This window comes from Esox lucius, chromosome 12 (genome assembly GCF_011004845.1).
Source record: "Esox lucius isolate fEsoLuc1 chromosome 12, fEsoLuc1.pri, whole genome shotgun sequence".
NCBI lineage: Eukaryota > Metazoa > Chordata > Actinopteri > Esociformes > Esocidae > Esox > Esox lucius.
In genome coordinates, this window is record NC_047580.1 from 17,913,946 (window position 1) to 17,928,317 (window position 14,372).

Genomic DNA, 14,372 nt, shown 5'->3' on the forward strand with positions numbered 1-14,372 from the left:
TTATATGCTTTTTTGATAAAAACAGTGTGAAAAGAAGATAGTGTTTTTGCTGAAAGAGCACTGGGACAGATTTGAACCCATGCTTCAGCCATGAATGCTCATGAGAGGCAGTGTCTTAACATAGCTTCACAGCTACACAAAATCATTTTCTTTAAAAAACAGTTCTGTGTGTTACTTTGGCGCAAAGTAGTGGGCAGGCGGGGTCTATCCAACCATCACTGGAAGGACTAAAGAAGACATTAATCCCAACGAAAAAGGGCCAGAATGTTCCGCCGGTCCAGTGGACCTCTACGGGCCTCTCTCTTGCTCCTTTATTGGGCCTTTCTCTCCATCACCATGGAGACAAGACCGAGAGACCTTGAATTGTAAATGGTCACGATGGACGGACACATTCTAATTGGCCAAAGTAGATAACACATTTTGCTGACTAGTGTGCAGGTATGACCCGGCCCGGGACATTAATGTTACAGGAGTTAAAAGTAGCTTCAGTGGTCGTTCAATGCCAGTGCTGACCGGAGTAATCATGGAGGAACTACAGAGTGTCTGACTAAAAAGTGTGGAAAATGTTCATGGCTGAGAAAGCAAATAAAGAGGATTCCACGTTTTCTTGATGTCCTAACTGTAAAGTGAAATCATTATTTATGAGGGGAAAAAACTGCATGTTCATGCAATTTATTTTGGACCAGACTGCATGAAAGTATTTGAAGTTAGGTTGTACTGTAGCAATGGTATGGTTAAACCATTGTGTAAAGACTAGTTTGCAAACTGGCACTGCACATGGAGATTGTTTCTCAGTGGGACTACTGGTAGACTCACTTAAAACAGGATATGAAGCATAGGTCCTAGATTTGATACAGGTATGTCACCAAGCCAGCAGTATGACGTTCTTCACACTGGCCCATTGTTAGAAATGTCATCTCAAACACTGACCTTTTGAATGTCCAGAAGAGGCAGCTGCCCTCTTGATAACCATCACATAGTGACTATATTTGGCTTGAATAGGCCAGGATATTTTATTGTGTGAGGACAGCAGCAAGACATGTTTTAATACAGCTCCTACTACAGCTGGATAAGACTTTATCACGCCTCGTCTGCAACAGGAAGTCCAGGCCAAATGCAGAGCATGACTTGTCAGCCAATATGAGCTGTCATGAGCCAACAAAACCTCTGTAACATGTTTTCTACGTCAGCACTAGCTTCAACTTTATCATGCTTTAACAGACAAACCATAAAGATGTAGTGACCCAAAGGCATATGTAGTAAGTGAAAAGTCTGGAAAAGTAAACCTCTAGCAGAGCACAGAAGCAGATTCAGATTAAAACAGGATCCTAAAATAATACTAGTTAAACAGGAATAGCACCTATAGCCTATGGGTAGAGGTGTTAAAGGGAAAAGTATTCGGGGGTTGCATACCCATAATGTTATGTCAATCACTCCATGACCTGATGATTATGCATCTTACCTTAGTAGTAGTTGTATTAGTAGTCAGTGCTGTACTATGGGGACACACTGTACATGCACGTTTCAGCATCTGTTTTAAAAGGTCTGGATACATTCTACCATGCAGCACTGTGTTTTATTACTTATATAGAAACTTCCTATATAACTCACATTTGAAGAGAACTGCCACATACGGGCACAGGAAGGGCTTGTACTTTAGACGCCTCGGGCCCAAGTTACACTTCAGTTACCTACCACGCCCCTCTGTCTTTGAATTCTATTCAGGAACACCTGAAGTTGGAGACCATTGTAAATTTCGCATTTTAAGCAGTTGTTGGGTGAACATTTTACACTGAATTGTGTTTGCTATTCTTAATGGGTATTTTGACCTGTTTGAAACAACACACACACACACACACACACATATTATATATGTTCTATATGTGTTATTGTTGCAGTTGTAATTTTATTTGCCCTTCTAACCATTGCTTTAAAATAGAATTTTCTTGAAATAGTATTATAATCACAACAAAATGTTGATCACATTACAACATGGTTCCCTAGTTAAACATGCTCTGCCTTTCTCAGTAGTAATTTAAAGAAAGAAAATGGGTCATTACTCAGGAGACAACAAACATTTATTACATTTCAAAAAGTAATGCCATCTGATATGGGTCGGGAGATTGGAACTTAATTTAACAGTAGATCTGTGACCTCCTTACAAAGAATAAGACACCATGACCCAATCATTCATCAAATACTATCACAAAAGTTAGTTTGAGACTTGTGGTTAATATGCTGTTTTGAAGACTAAACTTGGACTGAAACATTATGGGAACATAGCAGATTCCGTTTTAGTCATCAGGCAAGAATGTCTTTACATCACTTTCAGGGATTAAATAGTTAAGCAGGGATCTTCTGAACTTGTAGATTGTTTTCATAGTAAACTCAATCAAGATGTGCTTTATCTCATAATTATTATTTATTCATGTATATGGCCACATTTCCAGGTTTATTGACACTTTACATAATTTAATTGTTATGACTCTATACTCCTTATGATCAGATAGGCCTAATCATATTCAGTTAATTAAAACTTGAATGTTGACACTGCGCTGTAGCCTAAAACATTTACTAATTTTCATTGTATGTAGAGAAGAGAGGGTATGAAAGGGTGTGTGGATCTTTCTCTTGTACTTTCTTATCTACAGTGTCAGAACGGTCAGAGCAGGCTACTGCACTGTCAGAGCAGGCTACTGCACTAGCAGAGTTATCACACACTTCCTGGTTCCAATGTGTTCGGTCTTCAGGTGCCGTGTCAACATGAGGACTTTGCTGACACATTTGGACTTTCTCTGTTTTGATTTACGATGGGTTATTAATGCAGATTTTCGGGTTTGAATTGAATTTTAAAGAACATATAAAACAGTTATTTGAACGAGCTACATTGTGTCCATGCATTACAACATTTCAACTTCAGTAGTTCGATTGAGGGATCTTACCCCTCACTGTATGAGGAAGAGCAACATCAGATACGCGTAGCTCTCCAAGTTGCTACAGTCAAGTGGAGAACAGAAGTGGAGAAAGTTTGTATTTCAGTAGATTATTGTCAACGGGAAGAACACAAAATATGTCGGATTCAATGTCCAGCTTTTTGCACATTGGGGATATTGTTTCCCTTTACGCAGAGGGCTCTGTCAATGGCTTCATAAGTACACTTGGGTAAGTTTTCATCCCTGCATACACTTAAATACAAGTTTACAATCGTTTACTGAAAACAAATTATGTCCGACCTTCACGTCTGCATACCGGGAAGCATCATGCGCTGTGTTGACTCCAACTTCGAAGTTTGAGATTAATTCAAAGACGCTCTTGCCGTTTGCACCCCGTCACTTAGTTTACAATATTAATTCCAAAAACGTGTGATTCTATACCGAAAGCATATTGGAAAGGTCTAGCCTTGGTGGTTCTAGCCTATGTTCTGGCTAACCATGACCAGAACATTCGGTTAAGTTTATTTGACCATTGGAAATAAAGCTACTGCCTAAATACTACAACATGGGTTTAATTGAAGTCCGCATTTACTCTCCTTGACACTTGAAAAGTCTTGCGCTCTGCGTGATGAGTTTGGAGAGAGAACCCCACTTTAATGCATGATCGAGGCTTCCTGTATGCTATTTGTTTAGTTAATATCTACTCAGCACAGTAAGCTATTTTTATAGTTTCAGTCATGTCAAATAGTTATTAAGCTTCTGAGATTTAATATCTCTCTGGGTGACCCTAGAATATTTCATCAGCTGATGACAAGTTACCCAGTCTCAGTATGGCTAAAGTGGGACATGGAGTTTCGTTCCACACGCATTGTGAATGATGTCTGGATAGTCAAGTCGTATCTGCGTTCTAGTGAAGTCCTTGTGCTCAGAGAGCTCAGTGAAGTGTATTAAAAAATAAAGTGTGTCAGTGTAGCATAATTTTTAGTTGCACTGTGCTGTAATTGATACATTAGGTTCATTATACCATATGGTGTGTACGTTTAAATATATAGCATTGTCTCAGCAGTCAGAGACATTTCTTTGTTAAAACTGAAGACACCGTATCCTGTAGACCTTGGTTTAACACTGACCTTTCTATGTGACTGGAAGTGCTTACATGGTGTATATATTTTCCTAATATATTTTTCACGTATAGGACCAATTCCACCCCAGGGTCAAAAAGTTTTCACAGTATGAAAATTGTGTATAATGTTTAGTTTAGTTTTCATTTTATTATGTATCATGTAATTTCTTGGAAATTGTTTTAGGGTGGTTCCCAAGAAACCCATTAAATTAAATCCATTGACTGTTTCAACTGTAGCTGCTAGAAATCAACAATCGGTGTCACTAGATGCCTAAATGTTTGCCCTATAATATGAGATGTAATGGATTTTCAAATAATTGATTATCTGACATTATTACTGTGGCATACCTTTGTTTGTAGGTATCCATATTTTGATCTCAATCTACATCTACTGCTTAGGAATGTAATGACACATAGATTTTTGATATAAACCCAGTTCTCATTTAAAATGGTGTCCCAAGTACAATGTTTCAAAAATAATCTTTAGTCTTCAAGGAAAGGATCTGGAGTTTCCCAAAGCTTCTGTGCATGTGTGGATCACTTTCGGTCCATGTGTTTATCCTCTGCTCTAGAGAACAGGCTACTCTGGCGAGTTTATTAAATCAATCAAAGCTTAATCCATATCATTATTATGTAATTATTACAATATTTTATGTTATGTAACAGAACTAAATATAATAGCACAACATAACACCTACAAGATATAATCCATAATGCCTTGTTACCACTGTGCAGGCTGGTGGTGGTGGTGTAATGGTGTGGGGGATGTTTTCTTGGCACACTTTAGGCCCCTTAGTGCCAATTGGGCATCGTTGAAATGCCACGGCCTACCTGAGCATTGTTTCTGACCATGTCCATCCCTTTATGACCACCATGTACCCATCCTCTGATGGCTACTTCCAGCAGGATAATGCACCATGTCACAAAGCTCGAATCATTTCAAATTGGTTTCTTGAACATGACAATGAGTTCACTGTACTGAAATGGCCCCCACAGTCACCAGATCTCAACCCAATAGAGCATCTTTGGGATGTGGTGGAACGGGAGCTTCGTGCCCTGGATGTGCAAATCTCCATCAACTGCAAGATGCTATCCTATCAATATGGGCCAACATTTCTAAAGAATGCTTTCAGCACCTTGTTGAATCAATGCCATGTAGAATGAAGGCAGTTCTGAAGGCGAAAGGGGGCCAAACACAATATTAGTATGGTGTTCCTAATAATCCTTTAGGTGAGTGTACAGCTAGCTATGCAAATTTGGCTAATTTGATTTAAAAGAAAACATTTTACATTTTTGAAATTTAGCAGGCACTCATCCATTGTGATATATGGATCTTGAGTAACTGCTAAGTTCAGGGACCAAATGAAAAGTTTTCCACTTGCCAGCTTGGGATGCAATCTGACAACCTTTTGGTTACTAGTTAGATGCCACTAGGCAAGTGGCTGCCTGACTGCTGCCTTGTCATAACAAACCATCAAAGAAGCTTATAAGTTAGTGGAAAATTTGATATGTGATTGGCTGGTTCAGAAGAGTGGGTTGAGTTGCTTTAACTTCAGCGAAGTTGCAGGGCCTCCCAGGCACATTTTAAGGCACCTTTTTGTCTTTTCCACTAGCATAACATTATTGTAAGACAAAAATAGCCCTGCACTGAATTGTGAATGATACTTATTCAAGTTTTGAGCAACATGCAAGCCAGTGTTTTTAGCCTAGTATTGCACATTGTTGAACATAATCTGCACATGTGTAGAAGTTTTGGAAAGGTCCCGAAATAAAGTTTTGACAGAATATACTACAAGGCCACATCCGCAGCAAGTCAGATCTGCAGGCACTATTGACCTTCAAGATTTTGTACATGAGGAGGTCATGTTATGTGCATGTGTTTATTGTTTCTCTTACTAAAATGTACCATGGCAATACCATTAAATATAGATCATGTTACTTCTATGGAACTATGGTTTCAACCCTAGCAGATAAATACTGTTAAAAATAGAGCGTGAAAGTACCACTATATGGTACATATTCATGGTTGAGACTACACCATGCTATAAGTGGAAGTTCCATAGTAGTACCATGGTATCAGTGAAAATAGCCGGGTAACATATGGAGCTGTAAGGGCTGTGTGGTTTTGACTTAGCTATGTGCTGTGCTTCTAACTCTCCCACTCCCTTCAAGAATCCATCTTTGCTCATGATTTGATTAGCTACTGTATATGCCTGTTTGTCTTGTATGTGTTGGATTTGCTGCCTAGATTGCATGCCTAGAAAGACTGCCTGTTTGTGTTATAATAAAGTATGTAATAGCCCACTGTTATAAGTTAAAATAGAGAATTTAGTTGTAGCCTGCCACATGTTGGAGTGTGTGGAGTATTAAGTTGTGATAAACTCCCCTTTTTTATTAATTTTTCTACCGTTTGTTTACAGAAATGCATGATTTAAATTTTAGCTGTTCAGAAATATGAGGCAGAGCTAGATAATATCGCTAAAATAGTAAGTTAAGAAACAGACAGGTAAGACTAATTTGAGGGAAGGGGAGACAGTAAACATTCACGGAAGCTTGCGTATTGAATGCGCCAAAAAAAAGAGAAAAGCCAAATACAAAAAAATTAACAACTAATTATAGTTCACATAAGTAAATAAATATAAATACACACTAAATAAATAGTTAATATAAAATCAAAACCAGCTATTGAAAACTATGACCTTGATCTACACCTTTGAATGCCTTCTTGAATGCCTTCTTTTATATCAAATATGGAATATTAAAATAAATCAACATTACTAAAACATTAAGTGTCTTTTGACATGATTTTGTATCATAGTGCACTTGTGAAACCAAAATATATCAACCTTTTGAGAGAGACTTAAATACCCATTCTGTATCCCACTTTGCCCTTTAGCATCTTCTTTTTGAGGCAATGTCATAACCATCGCAATGCATTATCATCTAAAATGGCTGCCCAGTGTTTGTTTTACTTCATGTTCCAAATAATCAAGTGGAAGAAAAAGCTGACAACACTAGTGCTACTCTTCATGTTCAGGTTGGGGACAAAAAAATTATTAATAATTGGGGTGTCTCACTTTGTAGTGTAGACATTCTCAGTGTTCTCTATGGGCCACATAATTTTGCCCACCTTGCCCCATCACCCCATCTCACCCTTACTACAGACACAACCTCCAACCTCACCCCTACTACAGACCCCACTCCCATCTCACCCTTACTAAAGACACCAAACCCCATCTCACCCTTACTAAAGACACCAGCCCCATCTCACCCTTACTACAGACACCATCTCCAACCTCACCCCTACTACTGACAACACCCCTATCTCACCCCTAATACAGACACCACCCCCATCTCACCCCTACTACAGACACCACCCCATTTCACTCTTACTACAGACCCCCCCATCTCACCCTTACTACAGACACCACCCCCATCTCACCCTTACTACAGACACCACCCCATTTCACTCTTACTACAGACCCCCCCATCTCACCCCTACTACAGACACCACCCCATCTCACCCTTACTACAGACACCACCCCATCTCACCCCTACTACAGACACCACCCCATCTCACCCCTACTACAGACACCACCCCATCTCACCCCTACTACAGACACCACCCCATTTCACTCTTACTACAGACCCCCCCATCTCACCCTTACTACAGACACCACCCCATCTCACTCTTACTACAGACCCCCCCATCTCACCCCTACTACAGACAACACCTCCAACCTCACCCCTACTACTGACACCACCCCCATCTTACACCTACTACAGGCACCTCCTCCCATTTCACCCCTACTACAGCCATCTCCCCCTACTACAACCACTTCCCCGATCTCTCCCTTACTTCGGACACCACCCCCTGATCTCACCCCATGAACACCATCTCTCCCCATCTCACCCCTACTTGACCTTTTGCCTGAATGGTCTACTGTAGAAACAGGAAATTATGCCAGTATGTACTTTGGAGATTTCCAGTAGAATGGTACGTGTGTCACTTTGGACTTAATGACTTTCTATTCATAGTGCTTCCTGTGGTTTCCCCAGTAGCTGCAGGAGATCGAGCAGTATTGTATGTGGTCTGGATTAGTGCCCTCTGTTCTGGCCTCAGGCTCGCCTGTTCCGCCGTGCCCAGCCCTGTCCAGTCAGCCTCAGATATTGATACCATTCCAGGTTTTGGCTTTTGATACCTGTTCAAACAGAGTTTTATGAGGCCACCCCTTACCTACACTTTCTTCACACTGCTTAAAGTAGGCTAGTACACTATACCTGTCTGGCTGAGTCATATTTGCGACAATATGTTGTCAATGTTTAATTGAATTGTCATCTATGGTGAAACAAATTATTCCTTCTAATGGGGTTATTCTGGGATGGATGGGTAGGAAGGAGCACGGAACACGAGGAACAAGGACTCCACAAGTCTGGCTCAAAAATCAAAATGTGATCGTAGCCACAAGCAATCCCTTCTTTGCCTAAATTAAAATATGTCTGCCTCCTGTCACAACAAGGGAGCGCCAGCTTACACACGTCAATTTCTCTCTCAAAGCCGGGAAACACATTTTACTGTCTGAAAACATATCAGGCCTGGGAATTATTTTGAACAGCTGTCTGAATAAAGTTCAGTATTTATCAATGGCGTAGAAGCCATATAATGATAAAAGGACTAAAAACTCACTCATATTTAGTATTTAGCAAAAATGTACATGCTTGACATCAGAACAAAGTGTGGCTTAATATATACCACATAATGCTTGTAGTGAGAAAACAAAGCATGATGCATAAACTATTTTGATAGAATCGTTGTTATTTGCTGCTTATTTGCTGAGAAAAATGCAGTATAATTAACAAAATAATCCAGATATGGATGTCACAGACCTGAAAACCACAAGCGTAAACCACAAGCGTAAACCAGGTGATATTTATTATAAAAATATTGCATTAATTTATTGAGTGAATATCACATTAAAGATTGAAAGTGTCTCTCTAAATAATAAACGTACATTCCTTAGTCTGAGTAATTCATTTGCAAAGCAAATGTCAATGGTTACTCAAACAAATGCAGCGAGTACTGCTGTTGGTGTAGCACTCTAAAACAAGGAACACACCCTCTACCCTCTGTTGATGTAACACCTAATGATTATGTACAAATGGGAATATAGGGACACTAACCAGAGGCTACCCTTTGCATGGTAGCATCATTATATAGACTCATGCTCAAGATATAGAATTAGCTGGGCCTTTCAAACAGGGATCTTTTTCACTCATCCACTGCATTGGAGTCTGGCGTTTCCTGTGTGCATAATCTATGGAGAATTACAGCATAGAGTGGATAGGGAATCTCTATACATTTTGTGCATTTTCTATTCTAAAAGATTTAATTTAGAAGTGAAGCTGAATTGAAATAATATCTGATGTGCCTTTGGCATAACATTTGTGTAATTGTCTCCCTAAAAAGTGCATTGTAGAGTTAGGTTTGTCCTTGATATTTTTACCTTCCTTCTTCTTTTTTTTATACTGGAAAAACTCCCAAGTCCCTGCTAATGGCGAGCAGACCCATAACTTGAGGCTGTCACCACTTAAAAAAAAATGGTTGCAGTCTTTGTTGTATTTAATTGGATTATACACATACCAGCCATTTTTTATTTAGTACAAATAAATGTCTTTGTTTGCTTTGTCTAATATAATTTCCCTCCCAATTTTCTCTCCTCCCATTTACTTCCAATTTGAGATTGTAAATGCTTCATTGCACCGATTTGATCAGGTTTTGGGGTTGAGTGACGATCAATATTGTGTCCTGTCATGTAATGAAGCCGTTCTGCTTGTTATTACACTGCTCGCGCAACCATAAAGTATTATCCAGGAAATATGCACTGGAGAGGAGTGTATTCCCTTTTCATCTGTACATATCAACATATCAACAACAAATGAAACTTCCAGGCAAAATTTGACTATTTCAAAATATAATTTGACAATTGCAAAACTCCCCGATTGCATCTTCAACTGAGCATCAGAACACATGTGAAACAGACTTTAACAAAAGATTTGCAAGTGACTATGTTACGTCTAGCCCTGTGTCAACCCTGCTCCTGGAGGCACACTGCCCTGCATGTTTTAGATCTCTCCCTGCTCTATCTGATTCAAATGATCAGCTCATTATCAAGTCCTTGATGAGCTACATCAGGTATGGGAGGGCAGAGAGAGAGAGAGAGAGAGATCTCAAACATGCAGGGCGGTGTGCCTCCAGGAGTAGGGTTGAAAAACACTGGGCTAACCAATAACCTTGGCATACTGTAACATATTTTATTCCATATGAATAAATTACATTTTTGGACAGGTTGTAATATAATCAAGTGCTCAGGCTACATTCATAATACAACATCCAAGATGATCGACCAAAATAATAAAAAAAAAATTCAACATTTCCTTTTGTGATATTATATGTACTTTTTAACTCTTCACGCTGCAATACATGTAAAATTTAAGAACATCTGATGATCTTTGTTAAAGTGTAACACACAATAGCACTCAAAGTGGCTAAAATCGCTGCTACAGTCTGACCATAATGAGACTTGGAGCTTTTCAAGTGGAACCTACTCTACATATAAGGGAAATTAGTGTCATGGTATTTTCTGTGCCAGATGTTGTCATGTTGTGTACCCTACAAGGTCTGGGCATCTGTGTTAATTGTTTTTTTTCTACCTGATAATTGCACCTACCTGGTGTCCCAGGTTTAATTAAATCCTTGATTGGAAGAATTAGGTATGAAAAAGCACAGAAAGGAATGTATCTGAGCACTGCAGTGCAAATGCATGGTGTTTATCTTTGTGCTGTGTTTCTTACCAGGTTGGTGGATGATCGATGTGTGGTAGAACCAGCTGCAGGGGACCTGGAAAATCCCCCCAAGAAGTTCAGAGGTCAGAGGAGTATTATTATTTTTTAAGTCTGCAATGAGAAACTCCTGCGATTTTACGTGAGCGTGTGTTGTTGTCTCAGGGTTGTAGACCTGTGTGCATGCATGCCGGCCTGTTTGTTCATGACTGGTTGTCCATGTAATGTTGTCTGTATTTGTTTGCTTCCTTATGTCCACGACTCTGATGAAATGCACTGTTCTCTGCCCAATCTGCCCGGTATCAAGTCCGAATGCAACCAAACAGCCAGAGGATGTTCCGCTGGCTGGCCTCTCATAGGGTCTGAAACTCACACATCCCTCTGATCCATCACTCGAGTGAAACATTCAGAACATTGCTTTCTTTTAATTGATGTTCAACCGTCGGATCTCAGTTTAAAAAGAACAGTCTCAACCACACTGTTGAGTGGAATTGCCCTGTATTTTCTTCCCATTCAATGGTTTTATAGTAGCAACAGCCATGTTGTCGGGGAGAAACTACAGAAGAGCCCCAGGTTAACTGACATATACTGTATCTTTTGTCAGAAAGGTACAGCCGCTTAAAAAAAGACATGCATGTGATGATGGGAATGTTCTAGAAGTGGCTGTCAGTGCCAGCCCTCCAGTACCCCCAACAGTAGACATCTGTATTACACCGTGGACAGGCACACCTCACTCAACCCGTCAACTAATTGGTGGTCCCTCAATAAGTTGGAATTATTTGTCCAGGGCAACAACATAGGTGTGTACTGTTGGGAGTACTTTAGTAATAATTACTAGTAAGTAGTAAATAATGTATGATATTACACAGTAATGCAACAGGAACCAAAGCCTGGTTATTAATGGATAAAATAACACAAGGGACCATTAGAGTTTAAGATGGCGGTGCTAAGTAGAGCAATTGTCTTGCCAGAAGGTCCACTTAACACTTGCATTAATTATTCATTTGTTTAAAGACTCTTTTCCATCTACTGTCAATTTAAAATGGTCTGTTAAGACCGAAGGAGGTAGAATATGCATACTCATGTATCTATGTATCTTATTGCTTAATATACCACACCTGGATTCTATAGGAAGTCAACCAGCCAATTATCTCTACAAATCTGAGTCTACAAATTCAGATTGGTCACAGTCCAACACCGTTACATTCAGTGGGTCTCCGTGGTTCCCATTGAACAATAAGAAAGATGGAAAGATGCATATGTCCATGTGGCTATTTTCCCCTATCCCAGGAACTTCCTGAAATTCCACTTCAAGTCAGAGTTTTACCTGGCTAATTCGGTGGCATCATACACGTCATTGCTACTTTTCTGTGTTTAGTTGTGGGGTTTCACAACCCGAGAGAAAAGCTGTCTGTCACTGACTGAATGTGTACCGTTCCTGGTTTTTAAACTAGACATACAATGCGGGCAGACAAGTTCCACCATTGAGTAATATAGTTTCAAGGGTCATGCTGTTTTGGGATTACTTGGAGTTCCTAGCATTGTCTGTATAGCCAGAGCATTATTTCCTCAGACCGTTGGACCAGAATGTGCTGGTATGGACTTCAGAATTGTATCAGGCAGGGGGACCGCAGTCTTTTTATGTTAGAATGGAATAGTGGACACTTTTGGTCACTTTGGGTTGTGTATCTCCCCAGTTATTGCAACCTGGGTGCGGATTGGCTTTCCAGGGGAGCGATATGATCTAAGGAAGGGAGGCTACAGCCCTAGGTGGTTTCCTGGTGTGGTTCAGAAAGGCTGACATAGTTGTTAAGACGTTGTCTGGTACAGTGTATGTCTCTAAGAAAGATCAGAACTCCCTGGATGTACTCTCACAAACCAGTGGTTTTGGACCCACCCTTAGGACTATCTTAGGTTGATTTCCCTTGTGTAGGCTGCCATTGCACACTGGTTCAGGTGTGATTGTAGACTCCCATAGTGCGTTGTGCTGAGTGACTGAAACAGTGTACAGTTATCACGGTAACAAGTGTTCCCTGAGGGATGGAAAGAGGACCTACACCCTGATGAAGAGTGGTTTTGAATCTGAGAAAGCTGTGACTGTATCACCTGTATGAAGACACTTTAGACAGGGCTTAAGCCCTTATTGACCTTAAAAGGAGTGTTGACAAGTGTTGAGATGTTGTCCTAACTAATTTTCTCTTTCTGGGTGTGGTTTAATAGAATTAGCCGTATGTTCTTTGGTCTTTACAACACTGTTCAACTCATAAATATGTAAATGCATTTATACAGCTCCGGAAAAAATTAAGAGTCCTCTGCACCTTTTTCTTTCCTTTACAAAAAGTCAAAAAGGAAGCTTTTGAGTGAGGAAAAGAAGCGTTTAATTTGCAGTGGTCTCTTAATTTGAACCCTTCTGTTCCTCACTCAAAACCTTCCTTTTCAACTTTTTGGGGAAAGAAAGTAAAAGATGCAGTAGTCTCTTAATTTTCTCCAGAGCTGTATATGCAAAAGCACCAGATGTATGCATCCAAAGCATGCACATATATATTTTTTGGACGAAATAGGTTTTAATTCCTGATACAGTAAGAAAATATGTATACTACAATTCTATGGAAAACAAGTAACATTGACATTTATTTCACGAAATAATTCCAGGGATTATTATTGTCAGTAAAAGGTTTCATGTGATATAATTCGGTCAGCAAATGAATGAGTGCGGAGTTTGTTTTATTGTCCGCATGTAATCATTTAGAGGATCTATCCATCCATATTGTCGAATTAGAATTGTTTTTTATGAATAGCATTAAATTAGTTGTTTGCATGATTCCCTGTTCATTGTCCCAAAGCCTCAAAAAGGCAGTTTCAATATTTGCTTTGGGTTGACAAACATTTCAGTGATGTTTGCCGTTATGGTGGTGTTACAACGTTCAGGCCCGTGAACACACAACTACAGTACTCCCAGGGCAGAGCACACTAATAGTCTTTATCCACAGAAATGTAGTCCTTTAAGCAGGATATTCTTCTGAGTACTGGGAGAGTCAATATTGACCCAGTGGTCAGATCCACTCTTTCTTATAGTGTGGTGTGGAGCAAATCACCCGCAACATTTTCCCAAGGAAATAGTGCATTTTATGTGGAAGTGATACATACTTGGTCAGGCATTAACCAAACACTTTTTATCTATAAAGAAGAAAGTATATGTCTGGGAGACAGAGAAACATCCATTACATTGAACATACCAGTCGCCTAGCAAACATTCACCCTTTAACCCACTGTGTTTTTTCTCAGACTGCCTCTTCAAAGTTTGTCCCATGAACCGCTATTCTGCACAGAAACAGTTCTGGAAAGCCAAGCAGGCCAAACACGAGAAGGACAAGATTGCAGATGTGGTGCTACTTCAAAAACTACAGGTAACAATTACCAACAAGGACCATGCTCGTAGGTTAGATACAATGCACTGACATTGATGCAAACTTTCC

At 39.8% G+C, this 14,372-nt stretch overlaps 1 protein-coding gene across 2 annotated transcripts in view; it reads left to right on the forward strand.

Annotated features, from left to right (window-relative positions):
- Positions 1-2,667: 2,667 nt before the first annotated feature.
- Positions 2,668-14,372, forward strand: part of itpr3 (inositol 1,4,5-trisphosphate receptor, type 3) — a 34,875-nt gene continuing 23,170 nt past the window's right edge. For both annotated transcript variants that reach the window (XM_010900005.5, XM_010900006.5), the window contains exons 1-3: positions 2,668-3,162; positions 10,912-10,982; positions 14,182-14,303. In XM_010900005.5, coding sequence (XP_010898307.4) covers positions 3,071-3,162; positions 10,912-10,982; positions 14,182-14,303 — 285 coding nt within the window. In that variant the 5' untranslated portion in view covers positions 2,668-3,070. The remainder of the gene's footprint in view (positions 3,163-10,911; positions 10,983-14,181; positions 14,304-14,372) is intronic.